Consider the following 21,476-nt stretch of genomic DNA (forward strand, 5'->3'; position numbering starts at 1 on the left):
AGCAATTTTTATTTGTAAAATTCCTTATATATATTTTTATTACATTTTCAAATAAAATAGGGTGAAATATTAATTGTTCATGAAAAATATGTTTTGTTAATATTATCATATATGTGTGTTACTAGAAATAAATATGACAACTATGTAATACACATACATATATATTTATATATGCATATATACTTTTCTATATGCTACTATACATATATTCATATATATACATATATATAAAAGCATATATTTTTAATTCTTAAGAACCATTACAATACATGTTTTTAAGAATTATTTTTACAAAATTGCATTACATAATTTTTTTTATAAAATATACTCCATTAAAAACTAAAACCTTCCATAATTTAAATAATTTTGCAAGGCTATCAAAATATTTTTTTTAAGTAACATTATCGTAATCACATCAGATAAGGAAAATTCTCCTGTCTCTATCAGAACTATATTTGTATATAACTGCACATGATTTTAGTCAAGTTTTAAAGCTTTTTTGACAATCTCATCAAAAGTATATAAAATGTATTTAATCCCTAAATAGAATATCTATATGTTGTGTAGGAATTTAATCAAACTGATATTGATTCAAATGTTAATTCGAATATAAGTACATGTAATTGGTATCATGATACTATACTATATCATAATACTGACATAATAAATATGAAGTGTACGATAGTAAATGATGTTAAAAGATCGATAGAAAATTATGTTTTACAAATTCAAATAGGGTATTTAGAATGCCTAATATCAACTAATATTAAAGAATACAGATCTTACTCTTATCTTTTTAAGATCTGTAAAAAAGTTTTCAAAAAGTCGCAAAGTCTTGACACAATTTATGTACTTCAGAAGAATGACTTGTTTATATGTATCTGAACACGCTAAAATGCATGTACGCGAAATTACTTATATTAGTTGTTTCAGCAGTTCTGGCAATCTATTCCTCCTGTGACGAGACCGAGTTGCACTGTGACGCAAGCCCACTAGATGTTGATGCGACATTATAACAAAGAAAAGTAGTTAGAAAATTCATTTAATCTTTTATTTTTTAAAAAAGAACGAGTGAAACAGAGTTAAAATATCACAATTTCGGACACTTGCATTACATCACATTTACGGTTCATTACGAAAATCATAATAAATTATCAATCATTCAAATCAGTGTTAAACAAGAACGGAAATAAACTCTTGAATCACTCGTTACGATTTACAGCTTCAAAGTTATAATTAAGTTCCTGATTGTCAAATTATTGTAAGTAATGAGATATGTAAATTTTCTCAACTGTTTTTTTAATACTACATACTGCGTTTGAAAATATTAAATTTGAATGAAATCTAATACTAAAATAATTAGTGATTTACATCTATGATGAAAGAGAAACTTAATGTTATATGAAATTTGATGCACAGCAGCATAGTTTTAATCTAGAAAAAATGAATCTGTCTTATTTTATTTAAAAAGAAGTAAAAATTTGAAGCATAATATTATCAGAAAAGTAGTAATATATTTTGTAATTCGGTAAATATAACAAAAAAATAAAAGAATAAAAGTACAAGAAAGTACCTAACATATGCTCTATTTTTATTTTTATCATGAAAAATCGAAAATTCTTATATAATATATCTAAAATTAATTATTTATTTCATATTATACATATCTTTTTTTTTATTAAAAGATTATTATATATTTTTAATTTTCGTTGTTTATAATATTTGTAAAAATATTCAAATAAAAGTTTACATAATTATTTTAGTATTTATAATTTCTTTTTACATCTAATTTTTAAATACTGGAGGTGTAAAAACTATTCGGTAAAAAATATTTTTATATTACTAGAATCGATAGTATTATCACCATTATAGTAAAATTATCTACAATGCACGAGAAACGCTATGATTTTTTAACAAATGTCTAGTTTATTTTTAACGATAATATTAACAAGTTGAATGAAAATCATGTTATTTTTCGATGTGCATCAATTTAAAAGATTAATATAAGCAATGTTGATAACAAATGCAAAAAAGATGGCAGTGCGCTAATTATATCGAACGTATAAATAAGAAAATATTGCTAAATTTCAGAATATATTAACATTTTATGTGCAAAAACAGTAGATTATTATTGTTATTTTTTAAGATACAAAAAAATTTTAAATATTCTTAATTACTCTCAATAACCTAAAGTTACGACATAACATAATTTACAATAATTATGAAAATTACATAAACATGAATTAAGTAGAATTAACATTAAAGTACAGGAACATGGAATGATATTTCTTTCCTGGAGAACATTTTTTAACGAGATGGTAAAAAGTGTAAAATTACTAATATATACATTTATAAAGCCTGAACATTCGTAATATGCAAAAGAATATTTAAAATGATCATCCACTGAATATTTAGTTGTGAAAGACTTAATTGTACTTAATTGTTTTGTTTTTAATAAGCATCACAGAGCAATGTACAGATTGCATGTCAGTACATCACATATATAAATGTTCTGCATCTTTGAACATGTATATGAGTTTATTATACTATATTTTTCATTTAATAGGATGCACATTTATTCCAATAAATTAAACTTTTTAAAAATGATCTTCATTTGATGAATAGGAAATATTAGATGTTTGTAGTCATTATAATGTAGGATGAGTGGAAGGTGATTCACTTCCTTCATCTTCCTCTAATTCATCATCTGTATCTGAAGATAAATGTTCTCTCAGAACTAAGGAACGCATTTGTTCTAATACCTGATGTAAAGAGTCTCTTTGTTCCATTCTGTCATTTAGAGGTGTAGCATCACCACTTGCTGTTCCACCAGCTGGTGTTTGTGGTGTATTACTTGGAGGTACTGGAGTATTTGTACCATCTCCGGTGCCTTTAAACAAAACGTTACATTACCCATATATATAATGCTAATAATCATTACAAAGCTCTCACAAGTATGATTAAAAACTGGTTTTAGTAATTATTATACCCATATCATCACTTGCAGGACTAGCTGGTCTTTCTGCTCCCCTTACTTCTCTAGTGATTTCTTCATCTTGATTAATTAATCTTAAACCTGCTACTCCTTTTTTTGGTACATTATATAAATCACGTTTAATTTTTCTTCGCCTAGAAGGATCATTTCTACGTAATTGGAGCATTGAACCAAAATCAGCAATATAAAGAAATCCTGCGATCAATAATTCACAATTCCGTTTGCCTTGTTTATATGCAGTTTCTAATTCATGACTTGTACGTTGATCATATTGCCACCAACCTGTAACAATGTAATTCAAAATTACACAAGTTATGTTGTCCATAGAATCAAAATCAGAGTTAGAGTCAGAATCAGGGTGAGTGTGAGAATCAGAATCGGAATCGGAATCGGAATCGGAATCGGAATCGGAATCGGAATCGGAATCGGAATCGGAATTGGAATCCGAGTCAGAGTCCGAGTCCGAGTCCGAGTCAGAGTCAGAGTCAGAGTCAGAGTCAGAGTCAGAGTCAGAGTCAGAGTCAGAGTCAGAGTCAGAGTCAGAGTCAGAGTCAGAGTCAGAGTCAGAGTCAGAGTCAGAGTCAGAGTCAGAGTCAGAGTCAGAGTCAGAGTCAGAGTCAGAGTCAGAGTCAGAGTCAGAGTCAGAGTCAGAGTCAGAGTCAGAGTCAGAGTCAGAGTCAGAGTCAGAGTCAGAGTCAGAGTCAGAGTCAGAGTCAGAGTCAGAGTCAGAGTCAGAGTCAGAGTCAGAGTCAGAGTCAGAGTCAGAGTCAGAGTCAGAGTCAGAGTCAGAGTCAGAGTCAGAGTCAGAGTCAGAGTCAGAGTCAGAGTCAGAGTCAGAGTCAGAGTCCGAGTCCGAGTCCGAGTCCGAGTCCGAGTCCGAGTCAGAGTCAGAGTCCGAGTCAGAGTCAGAGTCCGAGTCAGAGTCAGAGTCAGAGTCTGAGTCCGAGTCAGAGTCCGAGTCCGAGTCAGAGTCAGAGTCAGAGTCAGAGTCAGAGTCAGAGTCCGAGTCAGAGTCAGAGTCAGAGTCAGAGTCAGAGTCAGAGTCAGAGTCCGAGTCCGAGTCCGAGTCAGAGTCAGAGTCAGAGTCAGAGTCCGAGTCCGAGTCCGAGTCCGAGTCCGAGTCCGAGTCAGAGTCAGAGTCCGAGTCAGAGTCAGAGTCCGAGTCAGAGTCAGAGTCAGAGTCTGAGTCCGAGTCAGAGTCCGAGTCCGAGTCAGAGTCAGAGTCATAATCATAATCATAATCATAATCATTACATAAACAAATGTTAAGTGTTTCAGCTGGGGAATTTACAAAGAAAAATAACTTGTATTCTGGAATACAGAAGTTTTATTACAAATATACATGGAAACTAAATTGTAATCCTTTTATAACAAAATAATGGAAATCCTTATACTTTTTACATCATACAATATTTTACATGAAAATTTATAACAGGTATATTGTGCATAATACTATAGATAGTTCTATGAATGGTTATATAAGGTATAAATACAATTAAAAATATTTTATGCCAATCATATTTAAAAAGATATAAAAGATGCAATTACAATTTATTTTATTCCTGAAACACCCTTGCAAGGTGCATCTTTTCTATCACGCTTAATATTACGTTTATAATATGGTTGATATTTTCTGTACTGACAATTGTTTTTAAAGTCAATTATGTAAAGCATGCCACAAATTAAAATTTCACATTGGGTGCTACCTAGGTTGTAAATAGCTTCCAAATCCTGGCTAGTCCTTGAATCATACTTCCACCAACCTATGAAGGGGTATGATATAAACTCCTCTATACTTCATCACATGTTTTTAACAAATAATGAAGTTATTTACTTTTTATCTTTAATGTTCTAGTAACATTGATTTTATTTGTAATTTGAAGTATATTACCTTATTATCTTAATAATTTACTTCTTTAACTCATGTTTTTATATCTTTGTGCATAACATCTATGACATACATATATGTATATTTGTGTAGATATATTTATATTTAATAAATTATATTTATAAGAATTATCTTATCTATAGCTAAAAAATAAAATAAATTTGTGTAATAAAAGATACTGTACCATTTCTACCTTCGTAAAACCATTGGTATTCTTCTTCAAAATGTTCTGATTCCTTCCGTGCTTCATCTACTTCTACCAGCTGTGGTCTATTAAGAAAATCAGGAGGAATTTCTTGACGACACATGGGACATCTTTTGCTTTGATTCGCAACACCTTTGACACAGAGGTAACAATATATATGATTGCAAGGTAATCTTGCAGGATATATACATGGTTGAAGGCAGACTGCACATTCTAGGACTGTTGTTGAACCTAAAAAAATTCATTTGTAAATAATGTTATAATAATAAAGACACTTGTTTGAGTAATACATGTGACATTTTCCAATTACGTACAACCGAATTACTTTAAATCGAACGAAATATTTTTAATGTATTATTATGAAATTAATCAATAATAGCTTATACATGTTAACAGAAGTGATAATGGGTTCAATACTTTCGAAACTATTTCAAGACTGTACCTTCTTTTTCGTCAGCTTCCTTCTCTTTATCGTTAAGTGTGCTACTTGTTTCTTCTTGTGAGTGAAGTTTCCCTTGAGCCATAATTGCAAACAAATCTAATTCTTCATTAAACGAAATGAAAAATCTTGTGGATATTAACACACATCATGTCAACGTTAAAAGAATTAATAGATAACGAGTCTACCTTAAGCCATCTTCGTTGTTTATGACAGGTCAGTGGTTCTGAATTATAAAAACAAGTGAATGAATGTTTGAGAACCCCTTACATCCACTGCTTACTTCGCATTACGAAATTCATAACATACGTAGATTGTAGCATTGTTGTAACACACAAGGATTAATTTAAATATTAAACTTTTAGTATTTAAAAAGTAGCAAGACAAATCAACAAAAGCTTATATATAGCAAACTTCTATTTTTTATTGAAATATAGTCATTATTGATGAATGTTTACTTTTATCTTCTTTGTACATATTAGCTTATATATATATATATATATATGTTTCGAATATATGTATTTATATATGTTATTATATATTTATATATATATGAATATATGTTGTTTCGAATATAATGTGTATATATATATATATATATATATATATATATATATATATATAATTTGTGTATTATAAATATTTTTCAAACATTTATTGATTATTATTTAAATTTGATATACTGTTTGATATGCCTGTTTATGTCACGTGAGAGAAGGTCTGATAAAATTATTTGCCATTTCTAATCTATATCTCAATTTTGAAATTATCGAACATATAATTGTGTAATTTATGATGTAATTGTAACTATATTTGGTGAAGTTGTAGGAGCGCTACTTCCTCTCTGATTTTGATAATTTTTGAATATGTTCTAAAGTGCAACATTTTGAACAACTTGTTCCTATACATATAATTGGCGGCTAGCCTTAGTTTCTAAGATAGTCGCAAAAAAAACTCCCACTTCAGTGTATTTTCGTCTATAGTTGTGCGTTTTGGTGGCAACGTATACGTCAGAAGAATAGTTTTAAATTTCTTAGTGTTTAACATTTTTTAAATATCATTTGTTATGTGTAGTAAATTTTTTAATTCATGTTTAATTATTGGTAAATGTACAGATCGAACCTAACCTTTCCGATATTGATGACTTTTTAATATGTGATAAGGGTAAACAAAAAACTATCGGTATTATATAGTACCTGTACTTGTACATGTATAAATATATCTATATTGGTAGAAAAAATATTGATTTTTTAAAAACAAATCTATTTGTATTTATTATTGTTTCTAGCTGACATATGAGTAATGAATATGGTAAATAAGGAACAATATTGATCATGCTGTAATATACAGCATGCAAATAAGTATATTTGATTTTTATTGAATGACGGATTTAAAATAACAATTATGTGTCTAAAACCAATCTCAATATAAATATACATCTATATACAAAACGTATGGCTTAGGTCTTAAATAAAATTATTGTACAATATACAATTTCAAGTTTGTATGTTAGACGCCATAAAATACTGTTAATTATTATTCAAGGAATAGTTATATACTATATCTAGTAGATTAATTAATTTATATATAAATCATTACCAAGCTTGATTTTACGGAACATTTGGCAGTTTCTTAGTTCTCGTAAACCATAAGGGTACAAAATATAATAACCCTATTACCTCATTTTTAAAATTATGTACATTATTATCAATTTATTTTCGGGAAAGTTAAATGTCTTTATAAAAATACATAGAAATAAAAGCTCGATTCGTACTGCAGTATTTGATATAATCTGATAAAAAATACCCAATACTACACCGGTCAGTATCACAGCTACTCTCTGCTCTTTTAGCTTCAATGCAAATGTTAAATAGTCCTACGCGTGGGCAATTACTCATTCGGTATACATGTAGTTGCGGTATCCGGGAGAAGGGAAAAACAGAACAATTTGTGACGTTATATAATGTTGTACAACGTGTTGGCTACAGCGACGTAGGAAACTTAAGTTTCTGCAACGTACTGTAACCGAACGCAAAATAGTCTGCGCACGGCAAGAGTTAGATTTTCATATTACTCATTGATACATACCACCAATGAGCAGAGGAAATCTTTTGGTCCAACACATATATTCTCCTTGATAAATCACTGCTAATTCATCTGGAGATCATACGTCATTTTAATCGATTGCACGAACTTATTCGTGCGTGTTTAGGAATCACAATCACCTTTAAATAATACCTGTAAATTTAGATTCTACTTTTATATTTAATTCTGTCGTTTCTTCATCAATTTCTCGCGACACCGCATATCATGATATTTGGCAGCGCTCCACGACGTTTACGCCATGCACCAAGAGATTGTGCGTGTGTTTGTAACGTCCTACACCACCTCTTTGTTCTGGCGCCATCTTCGGCCTGCAATAGAATATTTGTTGTAAATGAAACAACGATTATTGAGAAAATATAATATATAAAAATTCTATCTTTATCTTTTATAAATAATAAAATACAATACCGAAACTCGATTTCATTAAATACGTTAGTTTTACAGACATTAGAATAAAAATTATGTAAATTTCAGAACATAATGTAAATTACATTATAATATCGCATCGTATTTTATGTAATAAAAGTATCACCTTAAATATAAAAGTTTCCTTTGATGATAATTCTTGAATTTCGAAATAATCTTCAAGGTCTGTTTCACAACATACTATACACTTATCCAGATACAACGGTTCCTAAAATAGATGAAATTTCACATAATAATAAAGAGCTCAATTGTGTACATCTGATTTAAAGTCGTGAAAATAACTTACGCGCAATAATGAATAACGTCCAAGTTTTTCTTTAACTAGCAATAACGTAGCTTCCTTGATACCAATGTGTCTTGGAAAGAGAGAATCGTCGTTAAATTCAAGGTCCTCTGCATTTGGCTGTAGAAAAATTTGTATAATGTGTGAACAAGCGTCAATTATAAATATAGAATGTCGTTAAATATAATTGTAAACGGCATGATTTATACCTTGCCATTAGTAACCAACATGGCAGTTACAGGAGCAAGCTTGACAGTACGCCCGCGTCTCCAATTGTTATCTGTTGGCTGAGCAACTAAAAGACGTCCTTCTAATACGAATTTTGCTTCTTCATGAGCCCATTCTAATACTTCTACGGCCATCTATTATTTATTTGTTGTATTAATTTACATTTAACTCAAATATATTTAAAGTTAATTATACAGTTAAATAATGCATTCGTATATTTTAAAATAAATGTCTACATTACCTTCCTTAATTTTATATTCACCATATCCTGTTCACCAATAGGTCGTCTACCATTCTGAATAATTGAAATTCTTCTCCAAAGCTTTGTCGAAGTTACATCCTTTGCTTCCTGTTATTACATTATTAAATTTGTCCATTGTGCATGTAATATTTACATATTTACATTAAAATATTGATATTAATTTTATTCGAAATTTATAATACAGATTAATGATATACTTACAGCATTCATATGTTCCAAATGTAACTCTATGGTAGCCTGGGCTTGTTTTAGTCTTTCCTTTGCTTCTTGTATGTCTGGTCGTACAGAAGGCGTAGCTTTCAATAATCGAGCCAACAGGAGAGGATATTTCGTTACTCTTTGAACGGGAACCTAGAAGAAAAGAATTATTTTTTATATAAAGTCTTGCATTTGAAAAGATGTCATAATTCCACTTTTCCCTTACCATTAGGAAGGAATTCAAATTCATTCTACGTAAAACAGTGTTTTCCATTTGTGAAACCTTTAGAAAAATTCGCAGTAGTTCTTTTTCCTTCTCTAAATTCTGTAATAATAAGCTTGCGCTTCCTTGACGGGTACAATAGCTTTCAAATGCATGTAGCATCCGCTCAGATTCCAGGAAGATTTTTCCTACATCTACTGTTAGAAGATCTTCATCCCCGGATTCCTATAAATTATTTAGAAATTATTATCCTTATTTGTATACAGCCTTATTTCTTAAAATCAATCAGAATGTTAGATTAAAACGTTCATCCATCGATAATAAAATGAAAAATCTATTTGATACACTTCTATTCAAATGTGCATTATTTTTATTTATAAAATTATATGTTGCAGAAATATCACAGGGGAAATTTAAATTAAATTACTTTAAAAAATTATTTTCAACTTTATTCAGTATACAGTATGGTCACAATAATGTGTAATACATGTAACAAGAGTTGATGAACGTACAAGTAATAGAAATGGTATTGAAGGGCTATCTATTTACCTGAGCAAATTCCACGGCATCTTTTAATTTCTCTGCGAGTACAAGGTTGTGTTCGAGAAGTTCTTCTACGTTGAGGAAAATCGCTGCAAGCTGCTCGGATGTGAGAAGCCCAGCCCTTAGCATAGGTCTGTGAAATTCTTCGAGAATAATTTGTAGATCTCTTCCGTACTTTTGTTCAGTCTCTACAATCTCTGTAATGATTTCTTTGCGCTCTACTCTCTTTTTAGAGCATTTTCTACACACGAAAGGGGCGTACACTACACCACTAAACAAACATAATAACAGTTATTAAAATCCTTACTACATTAAAAATTAAATTACAAATTCATATAATTAAAAGTAGTAGTGGTAGTAGTAGTAGTAGTATTTATTACTTAATAATAATAGTACTTTAACAAGATATTAACAGATATATTTTTACAAATTAGGAAAGGTTGTAATACTGAAACATTGAAAATATATGTATATATTCATACGATTACTTCATATTCTAACAGAATACAAATTGTAATTGTATTTATTTCCTCTCAGGTATTCTTTTGTTAATTTGTACACTAATATTATTATATCATCACTTACCTGTCTGTTATTAAAGGATCCAAACGTTGTTCGCAGTCCTCGCAGTGCTTTGAATCACCGGAAATCACTTGTGGGATTCCACTGAGGAGACTTCCTGGTCCTGAAGAGACATTTCCTGCCCTCCAACGTCTTGGCACGCCCCGAGTGCTGCTGGCTTGACTGCTTTCTGATCCCACTCCGCTATCAGTTCTTTCTATATCTACGGCTCTTACCTTTAAAAATTGTAATTCACATCACGACTTTTATCTGAACTATCATTACATGTATTACACGCGATGTTATCTTATTTACGTGTGTGTAATAAACTTTTAATTGGAGAAACAATAAATAGACGATTATCGCGAGAAAAATATAAGTTGGTTTATATTAACGCAAAAGTATGGCATCAAGAATATATTGATTTCTGATTTCGAAGCATTATAATGTAATATTATACAAGAAAAAACAAATAGAAAAAAAAATATAAAACTGATGGAAACATACTTTTGATGTTTCCGATGAGCTGGTCAATATAATATTGCATTCCTCACTGCTATCGGAAACGTTGGATATCTGTGAACTCTTCGAACTAAGATCGCCGAGGCTGGTCTCTTTTTGCTCATACAGCGCTTCAAGATCTCCCTCCGTATCTTCTTCGTCCTCATCGTCGTCATCATCTTCCTCTTCGATGGATGTTGCTTGATCCTTCGAGTCCATAAGGTAATTAAGCAATTCGAATTTACTTGAGATATTCTCTTCTTCTGGCGACGTAGACATTTTCTTGAAGAAGTCCTCGGGACTCTTCGACAAATACGTTTCAGCAACATCCTCAGATTTTTTGAAAACATTGTCTGTCAAGTAGGACCCAAGGAACTGATCGGAATTACTTTTTCTATAGTAATTGATGTCACCGAAATATATTCTGTCTTTTATGTAATCCTCCGTGGGTGGCGGACTCAGTGGCAGAGGCGGAGGTTCGTCGGGAATCTCCTCGTAAATGGGCTCCTTGATTACCTCATAGGGATTCTCCTCAAGGAAGAGATTCGTTGAAATGAAATCGCCATCCGAATTTAAGCTGGATGCTCTCGAGTAATTCGCCTCGAGAGTCGACTCGGAACTCTCGTACTCCTTGCTCTTCAGCAAACTTTGCTTCAGTATTTTCAAAATAGCTTCGCCGCTGTCTTCGTCGAGGATCTCTCCATTTCTTCTTGCCTTCCTTAGGGAATCCTCGAGCAGTTTCGAGATCAGTGCCTCTTTCGACAGTCCCAAAAGTTTCGACGAATTTTCCGCATCTCTTTGCTGTGTTGTTTGTTCCGTTCGTGTCGCTCGTTCGTTCGTTATGTAAAACTTACCACTCTTCTCCGTGGTAGAAGTTTTACTTTCGATATTTGATTTCATTTGCTTCTCAGAGTCCCTTGACGTTTCTAGGACACTTGACGCTATTCTATTCTCGGACGAGGTTTCGTTGTTTCTTCGAGAATATTCGGTCTGTTCGATAGATTCCGATTTAGTCGCATTTAACGGTTTCGATTTTATATCTTCTTTGTCGTTTTCTTTCACAGATTCGACCACGATGTTTGACTTGTAGTTGTCTAAGATCACAAGCGTTCGATTTTCGCTAGAACTCTTTATTCGCGGCAAATTTTCCGAGTTTACCGAGATCACCGTGGGATTGTAAACGCTGTCTTCTCCACCGACGCTGATGGTCACTTTGTTGTCCGGCGATGTTTCAGCGGTAGGGGTTGTGTCACCGTTGATTAAAATCGACGTTCTTCTCGACCCATTAGTACCTGGGCCTATCTGCAATCGATGTATAAGAGGCGAAGCTCGGGGACTGACTGTGATTTTATACACGTTGTTTTCCATGGTCGGTGATCCGATCTCGATTTTCGACGATCCGTAAGAATTCGATGTGCTCCAAGTGGTCTTCAACAGTGGACTGCTTCGTTCTGATTCGGTATTATTCACGATTTTCAGTTTCGCATCAGAATCGCTGATTTTGTAACGATGTTTCTGTTTTCCAGGCGGAGGAGACCAACTTGTTGGCCTCATTCCTCGGAAATGATCGCCGTTCCCATCAAAATTCCTTTGAATTTCTATCGAAGGTTCCATCTCTGGCTTAATTATACTTTCAGTAGGAACTTCTTCGATTTCTTTTGCGTTTGATAATTCCGATTGACATTCTATTTTAATCGAATCAGTCTCTTCCTTCAAGTCTGAATCTTTTATCGTCGCTGTCGTAGATTCGACTGAATCTTTATGTCGAATCGTTTGCTCGTTTGAACCTGGCGACGATTCTTTCACTCTTCTACACAGGCTGAGGCGCATGGTATCCATAAAAAGCACATCGCCAGCTGATACCTCTGGTCTGTTAAACGATCGTTCGCTTTGGCTGCGTGATAAAGATGATTTTTTGGAGTTTTCTGTAAATTAGTGACAAGTATTATTAGATCTGCCACTAAAACGTATAAGACACGAAGCAATCGTAAAATTTGTGTGGTATATTTTGTTGAAATTGTTATCAAAGTATTTACATATTTACGATACAGAATTTAGCGTGAAATTATACATATAAAAGAACAAAATGCGTATTGTTAGGAAGACAGCAAGCTTGTTCTTGATAATAATTTAAGTCATGGAAAATGAACAGATTTATCTTTTGGTAAACAAATACCATTGCTGTATTGCAAGGTATAATCACATGCAAGTGTGAAGTCGTGAATAGTTATGAAAAGAAGAGAAAACGCGTGAGATCTCTAAAATGCATAATTACACGCTCGCGATACCCAGAGAAAGGAGAATTATTCCGTAAATTGTCTGAAGATTTATGACTTTAAGTCGGGGAAATTCTTTAAGAAATTATTGTTGTTAACGGATATCATGCTGCAAATTATTTTCAATAATCGAATATTATTTCAGAAAGTGTCCACAATGGCAAATAATAGAAATCTATAACTTGCAGATAGAATTACAAATATTTTTAATTTTCGTTTTAATTCACGTTTACATTTTATTCTATCTAAATAGTATTTTTACTTTATTTGCCCTCTTATCGAATATGATATTTTAGAGGATAAACATTAAAGAAATGAGGATTACGACTAAGGCGATATTTTATACTAAACATTGTTTTGCAAGGAAACGACTAAAACGATAAATCAGTGAAACTATAGAGGAAGGGAATAATTGGTGTTTGTGCGAAAAGAAGCGATTCTGGAAGTTACCAATTGAGAAAACGAAGGCCATTTGAACATACGATGACTAATGGACATGTAATAATGTACATTTTGTAAACTAAGAATTCTCATGTATTCTGCTGGTGACACGATAAACACTGATATCTATAAAATAAATCTAGATATTGCGTTGCACATAAGATAGGCAACCTTGATTCTAGTCTGACATCGATTCGATCTAAACCGTACGATTATTACGTATGATCATTTAGTTAAGATTAAATATTACATCTATCGGAAAATTTAATCTTTTTTCTTGTTTCCAGGCTTGTGTTACGATATGTTTATTTTTTTCTTTAAGCGGTATATTTATCTTTTTCTTTTTCACGGTGTAACGATCGTCGTTATGGTCCATATTTTTGATCTAATTTATTTTTTTTATACATAAAACCGTGATAAAAATAACTAGGAAAAACGGCAGAATTTTTCGCAAGATCTAGTGAAAAAGGCACATTCAATGAACATAATACAAAGAATAATCGAAATTCTTACCCTCAGACTTCAATATCAGGTCCTTTTCGTCTACGGCGATGCTTGGAATACGATCCTTGCATTCCTCGATCTTGATCTGCGATTCGGTGTCTTTCTTCATTCTGATCTCGTTCGTCTCCTCTATCCTTTTCCTTTCTTCGTTCTCTTCCTTCGCGTTCTCGCGTCTCGACGAGTGAACAGTTTGATCAGTGAAGTTTCGTGGAACGATATCTTCGCTCCGCCGTTGTACCTCGACGTTCTCTTTTTTCTTCGAGGCAACACGTTCCGCATCGCAAGAGGATACGAACTTATCTATCTTAATTCCTTCAACAGGATTAATAGGATTTTGGCACACATGCTGCGAGATTCTAGGTTCCTTCGGTCGAACTCTATCCACCTTTGGATCCTTGATATTCGGAATGGTGATGAAATTATACTTTTCTCTCTGCTCGTGCGATGATACAGTTACTGGCTCCTCCTCTTCTTCTTCTTCTTCCTCTTCCTCTTCCTCACCCTCCTCCGACTCGTCATTATTCGGTTGCTCCCTGGGTGAGCCGCAGCTCGCGATCCTGCCGATTCTGCTCCAGGATAGTCGCGTTACTTCGGACGGTTTCTCGGGCGCGAATATAACATTGTCGACGTTGAACAGGACGTTCTTCCTACGTGTCTCGAGCACCTTCCCCCGCTTCAGAATACTCTTCAGCGTTTGTTTGGCTTCCTTCAACCTTCTCGGTGGTCGCTTCGGTGAAACCTTTGGTATGGGAATCCTCGTGACTGGTGCAACTTCCTCGTCGTCTGAGATTTCTCGTGGCTCGTTGAACACCCTTATTCTCTGGCCACCGATCGCGGCGACCGCGCTTCTGTTCGGTATCCTCTCGATCGATTTCACTTTCGAGGGATCGAACAGGCTGGAAAGCGGTCTCGCGTCATCCTGCTCGAGGGCGTTGTCCGACAGGTCGTCGCTCAGATCGTCCTCGTCCTTTTGTTTCTTCAACAACAAATAGGGATTTACGTCGCACACGAGGATGCTCTTTCTTGAATCACAGGCGCTCGACGGTCTCTCTTTCCAGTCATCTTGATGGTTGCTTTTCGTCTGACTGGTTTCCGGTGTTTTCACCACCGAGCAATCCGACCAATCGTTCTTTGCGCTTTTCACCTTTTTCGGAATTCGAAGCAGCCTGACAGCGGTTGTCGAGATCGATTGATTTCGTGAATCCGCCAGCAGTGGCGATTCCTCGAGCCATTCGTCCGTGGACACGCCAATGAAGTTCGCACGTTGCTTGCGTCCTGTGTCCTCGTAGCTCGCGGTCGCCTCTTTGTCGAACCATTCGGATTTCGAGGAAGTACCTTCGATCGAGCCCTTTCGCTCTTTCGTGTTCCGCGCCATACTTTGGCTCCGAGAATCGCGTTGAGACAACGGTCGGTGCGGCGAAATACTGCGTGCTCGCGTCCTCGGCTCCACTAGCCGATTCCGACGCATCAGGTCGTACGGATCGTCTATCGATGACCTCAGCACTCCTGTCGATTTTCAATTGCATTCACTAACGATAAACGTGAGATATCGGAACGGTCTTGCGTTTGTAATTTGTGGAATTCTAACATGTGATATTTAATCGCGATGGAAATTCTTTGAATGTAGTAAATGAATAGTTTTAAACGTAGTCGCGTGAGATATTTTGCTTTTCTTCCTCTCTCTTTTTTTTTTTAACAAGATATAATAATGAAAGAATGACAGAAAGAAGGAACATTACTAAATCTCTATTATAATTAAATATATCTATACAAAAAAAAAAATGAAAAAAATACCTATAGATAAATATATAAATTTAACTAAATTGTGTAACTTCGTGTCGTTGCACGAAGTAAAGGTACACTTTGAATCGTTCGGATCTTCGCTCAAGTATGTCACGCGAGAAATTTCATTAACAAACTTAGCAACTCACTAATGCAGCCACTTACCACGCATTAGCAAACGTTAACCGATCTAAGCGGCACGTGTAGGTACGCGTTAATTACAAAACGTATCTCTCCCTTTAGCTGCTCACGTTTCCTTCGTGGCATGAGCAAAACACGAAAGATAAAGAACAATCGGTAATCGATACTGTAACCGCTAAATTCTTCGTCGATAGAGAGACTTACCGGCGAGGCTGGGCCTCGACCTCGAGGAAACCGGTGGTAGCCGACATGTTCCTCCTAAAGGTACACCAGCCAATCGGTGGCCACCGCACTTGCGGCAATTGCCGAATTTCCGGGTGGTTCCACTGAGAAATTCCGGACAGGAACATACTACCAATACTGGTGCTCCCGGTGGCGGCGGAGGCGGTGGTGTCATGAAGCCTCGTGGCTCGTGTCCAGGTCTCGAAGACCGAACCGTACCATAGAGCCATGGATCCCCGTAGATCATTTGACGCGATATTCCGCTGCCGCCGCTTATCGTTCCCCACACTTTGCCAGGATCATCGGTGCTTTGATTCTGTCGCGACAGGCCCAGTCTCACACTCCACGATTTCTTCCCTTTGCTCAGCGTGTCGTAATTCTGAAACGAATTGATAGTCGTAGATCGTTAGTTGGAAGTTAGCATTTAGAGGCTTTTTAACTGTACGAAGTTCTCAAGGTTTATGCGTCGAACCTTCTTGCGTTTGAATTTGAGTGAAAATACGATTGTAAGTGGAAGCAGGCTTGAGAAAATTTTGTATGAAATATGGAAAGAAATATATGTTTAATAAGAGAAATGCGTAAAGGGAAATTGTTCGTAGTATCGATGTCTAACATTACTAGCGTCTAAAGCTGTAATAAATTCTTGGAGCGATTATTGTTTTCTCTTCCGTAGTTGCGGTAAAAGTGATTGATGCGCCTTAAAGTATAATGTAACTTGCATTTTCTATGGAATTCCGTGATATTAAAGTAACGGTGATTATCTGAGAATTTTGTTAAAATTATTAAAGCTATGTAATTATTTAACATCAATATCCATTTGTTACATATAGGTACTTATTTTATAAGATAGATACGTATTTCTTATGTCTATATGATAGTTTTTATCGTATAATTTAATTTTTTTTCAAATTACTGCTTTTTGGCACTCGATAGATTTAAACGTCCTATATTTGCATTGTGATGGAACGTTAAACTACTTGTCCATAAATTAACTTTTAACGGACTTAATTCTTCGGTCACTAGTCAATTTGTATCTATCCATCGACTTTTCCTTCAGGGCATCGTTTCAAAGCAGCAAAGCTTCGACTGTGAGTGTAATATTAGATGCATTATTACATCACAGGTGACAATGTGTTAGTAATCAGCATAATGTTACTGCAATATCAGCGTTCACAAATGACGTACCATATGTATAGTATTCGAATGGACGTCTCGGGATACAAAAAAAAATATAGTTTGCTTAGATATTAACATATACACATGTGGATTAAGCAATACAGTTGCGACAGCGTATACCCGTTTCTCTGGTTCAAAGAAGTAGCAAATACTTTTTGTGTAAATATTTTTTTAAAAGAAAATGCATTGGAAATGTACGTGCGAATTACTTTAAATGTTCTATTAAAATATTTTTATCGCCGTGCCTTTAATAATTAAATGGCATTATAGATAATGACAGAATACATTATTATAATTGCAATTAAAAATTTGATCAGAATAATTTCGGAAACATGTTCAGAAAATAGATCTGTAAGTTTTTAAATTCGTGCATTTTGTAGCTGTTAGCTCATTTTCATTCATCTGCATGGAAATGAATTTTCTAGTACGCATTGTCTTATTTGGCGGTGTCGTTAATATTCGATGCATGTGATTATTGCGAATAATTGCTGTTGTTATTATTATCACTCGAAAGGGAAGATATGTACGTGAAAGCTTTCGTTTTCAACAGGATATCCGGACTTAGTAAACGGAATTTTTAATGGCTTGCGTTACACTGCAACTCCAAATATTAACTTTCAATTTTATATCTATACAAGGTTCTCGGAAACTTTCGATCGTGTTGTCAAAAAGGAGAGCATCGATTGAAAGTGAAAAGTGACTACCTTTCATTTAATAAGTAAACTATACAGGGTGGTTGGTACAAGCGGAAAGGGGGAGATTCTACGCGAAAAAAGAAGTCGAAAATATACAACAAAAATATTTTTTTTTAATTTTTTTTTAAATCTTTCCATCGAGACAACGATCTACAGTGAAATCCGTTATAACGTACCGCACGCGTACCGAGCGAAAATTCAAAGTCGATTTCCTCGAAAACAAAGCCTCAAACGAAAAATTTTTATTCTATATTTTCGACTTCTTTTTTCGCGTAGAATCACCCCTTTCCGCTTGTACCACCAGTTACCAACAACTCTGTACAATAGTATAGAATCGCGTTTCGTAGGTACCAAAGGCACGAAGATTTTTAAGAATATAGCTGTAACGGCACATGAGATAGAGGACAATTCAAATCGTGTTGTTATACCTCGGAGTATCAACATCGTTAGGATATACATAATGTAATAATAAATAAACTCCGAGCAAAACAATGTCGCCGCTACGAGCGACCGTCAAACAAAGACGAATTTGAATTTTCCGGTATTCCCTCGACCATTTTCTCCAGAAGTGAGTCAGTCGTGTAAATCAATATCAGTTTTGTCAGTTAGTCTCGAACGATCTTATTAGCGGTTTATACACTGTCTTTAGCGAATCCGTTAGTACGAACGTCTTAGCGAACATTATCTGTATTTATTTATTTATTTATTATTTTAAAATATATTTGACGGTTTCAATATCTCTTACTCTCGTCATTTAAACCACACTAAACAACCATCCTCTACATAGCTGTGACATTTTTAAAAATATACGAAAAATATAGAAATGATTTTTTGAAGTGAATCATCGACCATGAGCTCAGACATAGCATGCTGGTGGAGGTCACAGCTCGTTTTAGGCTGGTACTGTGAGTTTCGAAACAAAAAGAGAGAGACAGAAAAAGAGAAAAAAGCGGAGAAATGTCGCGGGTGGACAAAGGCGACCAACAGATTAAACATCTTTTCTTTTATAGAAAAGAAAAATATCCACCGTATGCAGGTTCATAAAAAATTTTATTTATAGGAAACTATAAAGAAATCGACGAAAGAAACTGAAAAATATTTGGACTGGTCTTCGTCTGGTTTTTCTGGTTTTCATGCTGTGCTACTACTTTGATACTTGCTTCTTTGAAAGAGCACCTTTTAAAAGTAACAGGAAATCTATCGTGAAATGGTATGCATTCGCTAACAGGTTCTACTCGATGGAAAAATTTCATCCGTGGGAGACGAAAATACGCTTTCGATCGGATTCGGACTTCACGTCAATGCTAATTTTCCTATTCGCTTCGTTCTATTTTTCAATTTGCAAAGTGATAATAGCTGCGGGCATTATTTCGAAAAGAACGACTTCGGAATGAAGTTTCGTCTTAAGCATACGTGCGACATCACACAAGGCGTAATTAACAGGAGAGTTACTTGGAAAGCGAAAGCTTGGTTCAAACCAGGAAACTCACGAAGCAATGGTCTCTCGACCATTGTTTCTAGGAAGGGAAAAAATACTAAGGTGGGATTTGCGTGCACGTCGTGCGTGCTCGAAGGTTAGACACGATCTACGATCTTTCAAGAAAATATGTGAAATTACGCGCGCATCCTGCTTTCCATTGACAGTCACAGAAAATGAATGGAGTGTATATTTAATTTTGAAGTTTGTCGATTGAAAATCGGAATAAGATAATGGTCAAAACGCTTTGGTATTATCTGGACCGCTTTCTTTCGTATTAGCTATCTTTCTTGACCAGATGCTGAATTTACGTCAGCACGTGAAATTGAAGTATACCTATCACAAGCAAAAACAGTCGGAGGAAATTGTGATATTTTCATATTTATTTCTTATGTTACGTTTTAAGCATTTAGTCCGTTAAAATAAGATAAATCAGACTTGGACATGTATTACTGTTATTTGTACGGACTTATATATAGTGTCACTTAACATTCATGAATAATATTCTCTTTTATTGACCGGAAGTTTATTACTAGGTTTTGTAGTAATTTAAACTGGTCTTTAATGGGACAAGAAGGTACCATTTCGATTTTCTTGTCTTGCGATTAGAATGAACAAAATGATTAACAAATAATAGGCAAATTATAGTTGTGGACATAGTAAAATATATTATATTATGCTATATTATTATGTTATGTATTAATTTCTATCATTGATTGATTTCTTTATAAATATATTTATTTCCTATGAATCTTATATACAAACTTTCTGAAACGTTGTATAGTATGTATTTATTCGTACTTAATTCTCTTCAGTTAGCGTATATTATTATATTCTTATATAGATTCGTAGAACTCGTAAGAGTTAATAGTTCAATTAACAATTCTCATTTGCAGTTACGTTTTATAGGGGCCGCATGTTACATATTACGCTTTTCTAAATCTTATTACATTAATTAGAGTAACAGGAAGGAGACTTTCATGTTCTTGGAAGAGGAAAATTGTGACAACTTCAAGACTCCTTAATAACCAGCTGGTGTAATTTGTCTTAGGTTGTCAATGTAGGTGCTTACAGCTGTCGTTCGGACAGCCTCGTACGAAGCTGTAAAACATTTCCTCGCCAACGAAGTAAAACACCTTTGGTCGACTATATACGTGTTTCTCCTATTCAAGCCATGTAAGTCGAAACAAAATTAATCTTACATATTAGTTTTATAGTATCTGTGTCATTACATTTGCATAGAAATCTGCTTCATATATCTGGCATTGCATATAATTATTACAGATGAAGGATATATGGTTATGAAATTCTGTGAAAGAAAAACAAAAACTCAAATATTTCAAAGCGAATTAGTTCCAAATAACAGATTGGAGATTCATCTTGTACTAACATATCCGTACGAAGATAATTAGTACAGAAGCTACTTGCGAAACGAGAGCTTAATTGACGCTATCGATAATTTTCCTTGTTACATGTCAATCCATCTTTCGTACAGATCTTTGCACGTGAACTATATACAAAGTGTTTCTGGCACCTCTCGTTCCTTTTTCTTTCAAACCTTTCCCTTTTCAATTTCATCAAACCTTCCATATAATTTTCCTTTGTTTCGTACCAGTTAGATGTTACAAATGGACCCTGTATCTGTGACATTATTACGTATCATCGATAAAATAATTCAAGATCGTACATTGCAGCCAACTTCCAGGTAAAATGTACGATTTATTACACGTACGTAACAATATATTACGTTTCTTCTTCTGTATGGAAAATATTCAAATCCTACGCATCACCTAATTCCAAAGAGAAGGTCTTGCGGTTTCCTAGCCGTTTTCGCTGTTCCCGTATTCGCGGCATTACAGTGGAACCATCGACGAACATGAGAAACGTTAAATAATGGTAATGAA

The 21,476-nt window shown here is 34.3% G+C and overlaps 2 protein-coding genes and 2 long non-coding RNA genes across 7 annotated transcripts in view; 2 read left to right on the forward strand and 2 right to left on the reverse strand.

The window, feature by feature from the left end:
* Positions 1 to 313: 313 nt before the first annotated feature.
* Rnf146 (Ring finger protein 146) lies at positions 314 to 5,664 on the reverse strand. 2 transcript variants are annotated; one of them, XM_069117935.1, is made up of 5 exons: positions 5,531 to 5,664; positions 5,068 to 5,319; positions 2,990 to 3,277; positions 2,763 to 2,890; positions 314 to 992 (listed from the first exon to the last, which is right to left on the reverse strand). In XM_069117935.1, exons 1-5 carry the CDS (start codon positions 5,610 to 5,612, stop codon positions 930 to 932), a joined length of 813 nt encoding a protein of 270 aa, XP_068974036.1. In that variant the 5' UTR covers positions 5,613 to 5,664; the 3' UTR covers positions 314 to 929. The 2 variants fall into 2 exon arrangements, with proteins under 2 accessions (XP_068974036.1, XP_068974035.1); XM_069117934.1 differs by lacking the exon at positions 314 to 992 and having other exon boundaries at positions 2,431 to 2,890.
* A 5-nt stretch (positions 5,665 to 5,669) lies between these two features.
* LOC138182270 (uncharacterized) lies at positions 5,670 to 10,551 on the forward strand. Its single transcript, XR_011173756.1, has 3 exons — positions 5,670 to 5,743; positions 9,649 to 9,927; positions 10,418 to 10,551. It is a non-coding gene; the product is annotated as an uncharacterized LOC138182270 (long non-coding RNA).
* On the forward strand, positions 6,157 to 7,450 carry LOC138182271 (uncharacterized). Its single transcript, XR_011173757.1, has 2 exons — positions 6,157 to 6,691; positions 6,816 to 7,450. It is a non-coding gene; the product is annotated as an uncharacterized LOC138182271 (long non-coding RNA).
* RhoGEF64C (Rho guanine nucleotide exchange factor at 64C) overlaps positions 7,299 to 21,476 on the reverse strand; it is a 46,760-nt gene continuing 32,582 nt past the window's right edge. Inside the window, exons 3-15 of one of the 3 annotated variants that reach the window (XR_011173755.1) lie at positions 16,207 to 16,603; positions 14,089 to 15,585; positions 10,865 to 12,783; positions 10,382 to 10,593; positions 9,803 to 10,067; positions 9,257 to 9,478; positions 9,034 to 9,183; positions 8,812 to 8,919; positions 8,552 to 8,704; positions 8,346 to 8,462; positions 8,166 to 8,267; positions 7,753 to 7,941; positions 7,299 to 7,684 (exon numbers count right to left, since the gene is read on the reverse strand). Coding sequence is in view for 2 of the 3 variants with exons in the window: in XM_069117933.1 (XP_068974034.1) it covers positions 7,813 to 7,941; positions 8,166 to 8,267; positions 8,346 to 8,462; positions 8,552 to 8,704; positions 8,812 to 8,919; positions 9,034 to 9,183; positions 9,257 to 9,478; positions 9,803 to 10,067; positions 10,382 to 10,593; positions 10,865 to 12,783; positions 14,089 to 15,585; positions 16,207 to 16,603 (5,271 nt within the window). In the remaining variant the exon portion in view is untranslated. Of the gene's footprint in view, positions 7,942 to 8,165; positions 8,268 to 8,345; positions 8,463 to 8,551; positions 8,705 to 8,811; positions 8,920 to 9,033; positions 9,184 to 9,256; positions 9,479 to 9,802; positions 10,068 to 10,381; positions 10,594 to 10,864; positions 12,784 to 14,088; positions 15,586 to 16,206; positions 16,604 to 21,476 lie in introns of all 3 variants that reach the window. The other 2 variants (XM_069117933.1, XM_069117932.1) reach the window with 2 other exon arrangements.

Source organism: Bombus flavifrons, chromosome 8, assembly GCF_040668555.2.
Source record: "Bombus flavifrons isolate JBK064 chromosome 8, iyBomFlav1_principal, whole genome shotgun sequence".
NCBI lineage: Eukaryota > Metazoa > Arthropoda > Insecta > Hymenoptera > Apidae > Bombus > Bombus flavifrons.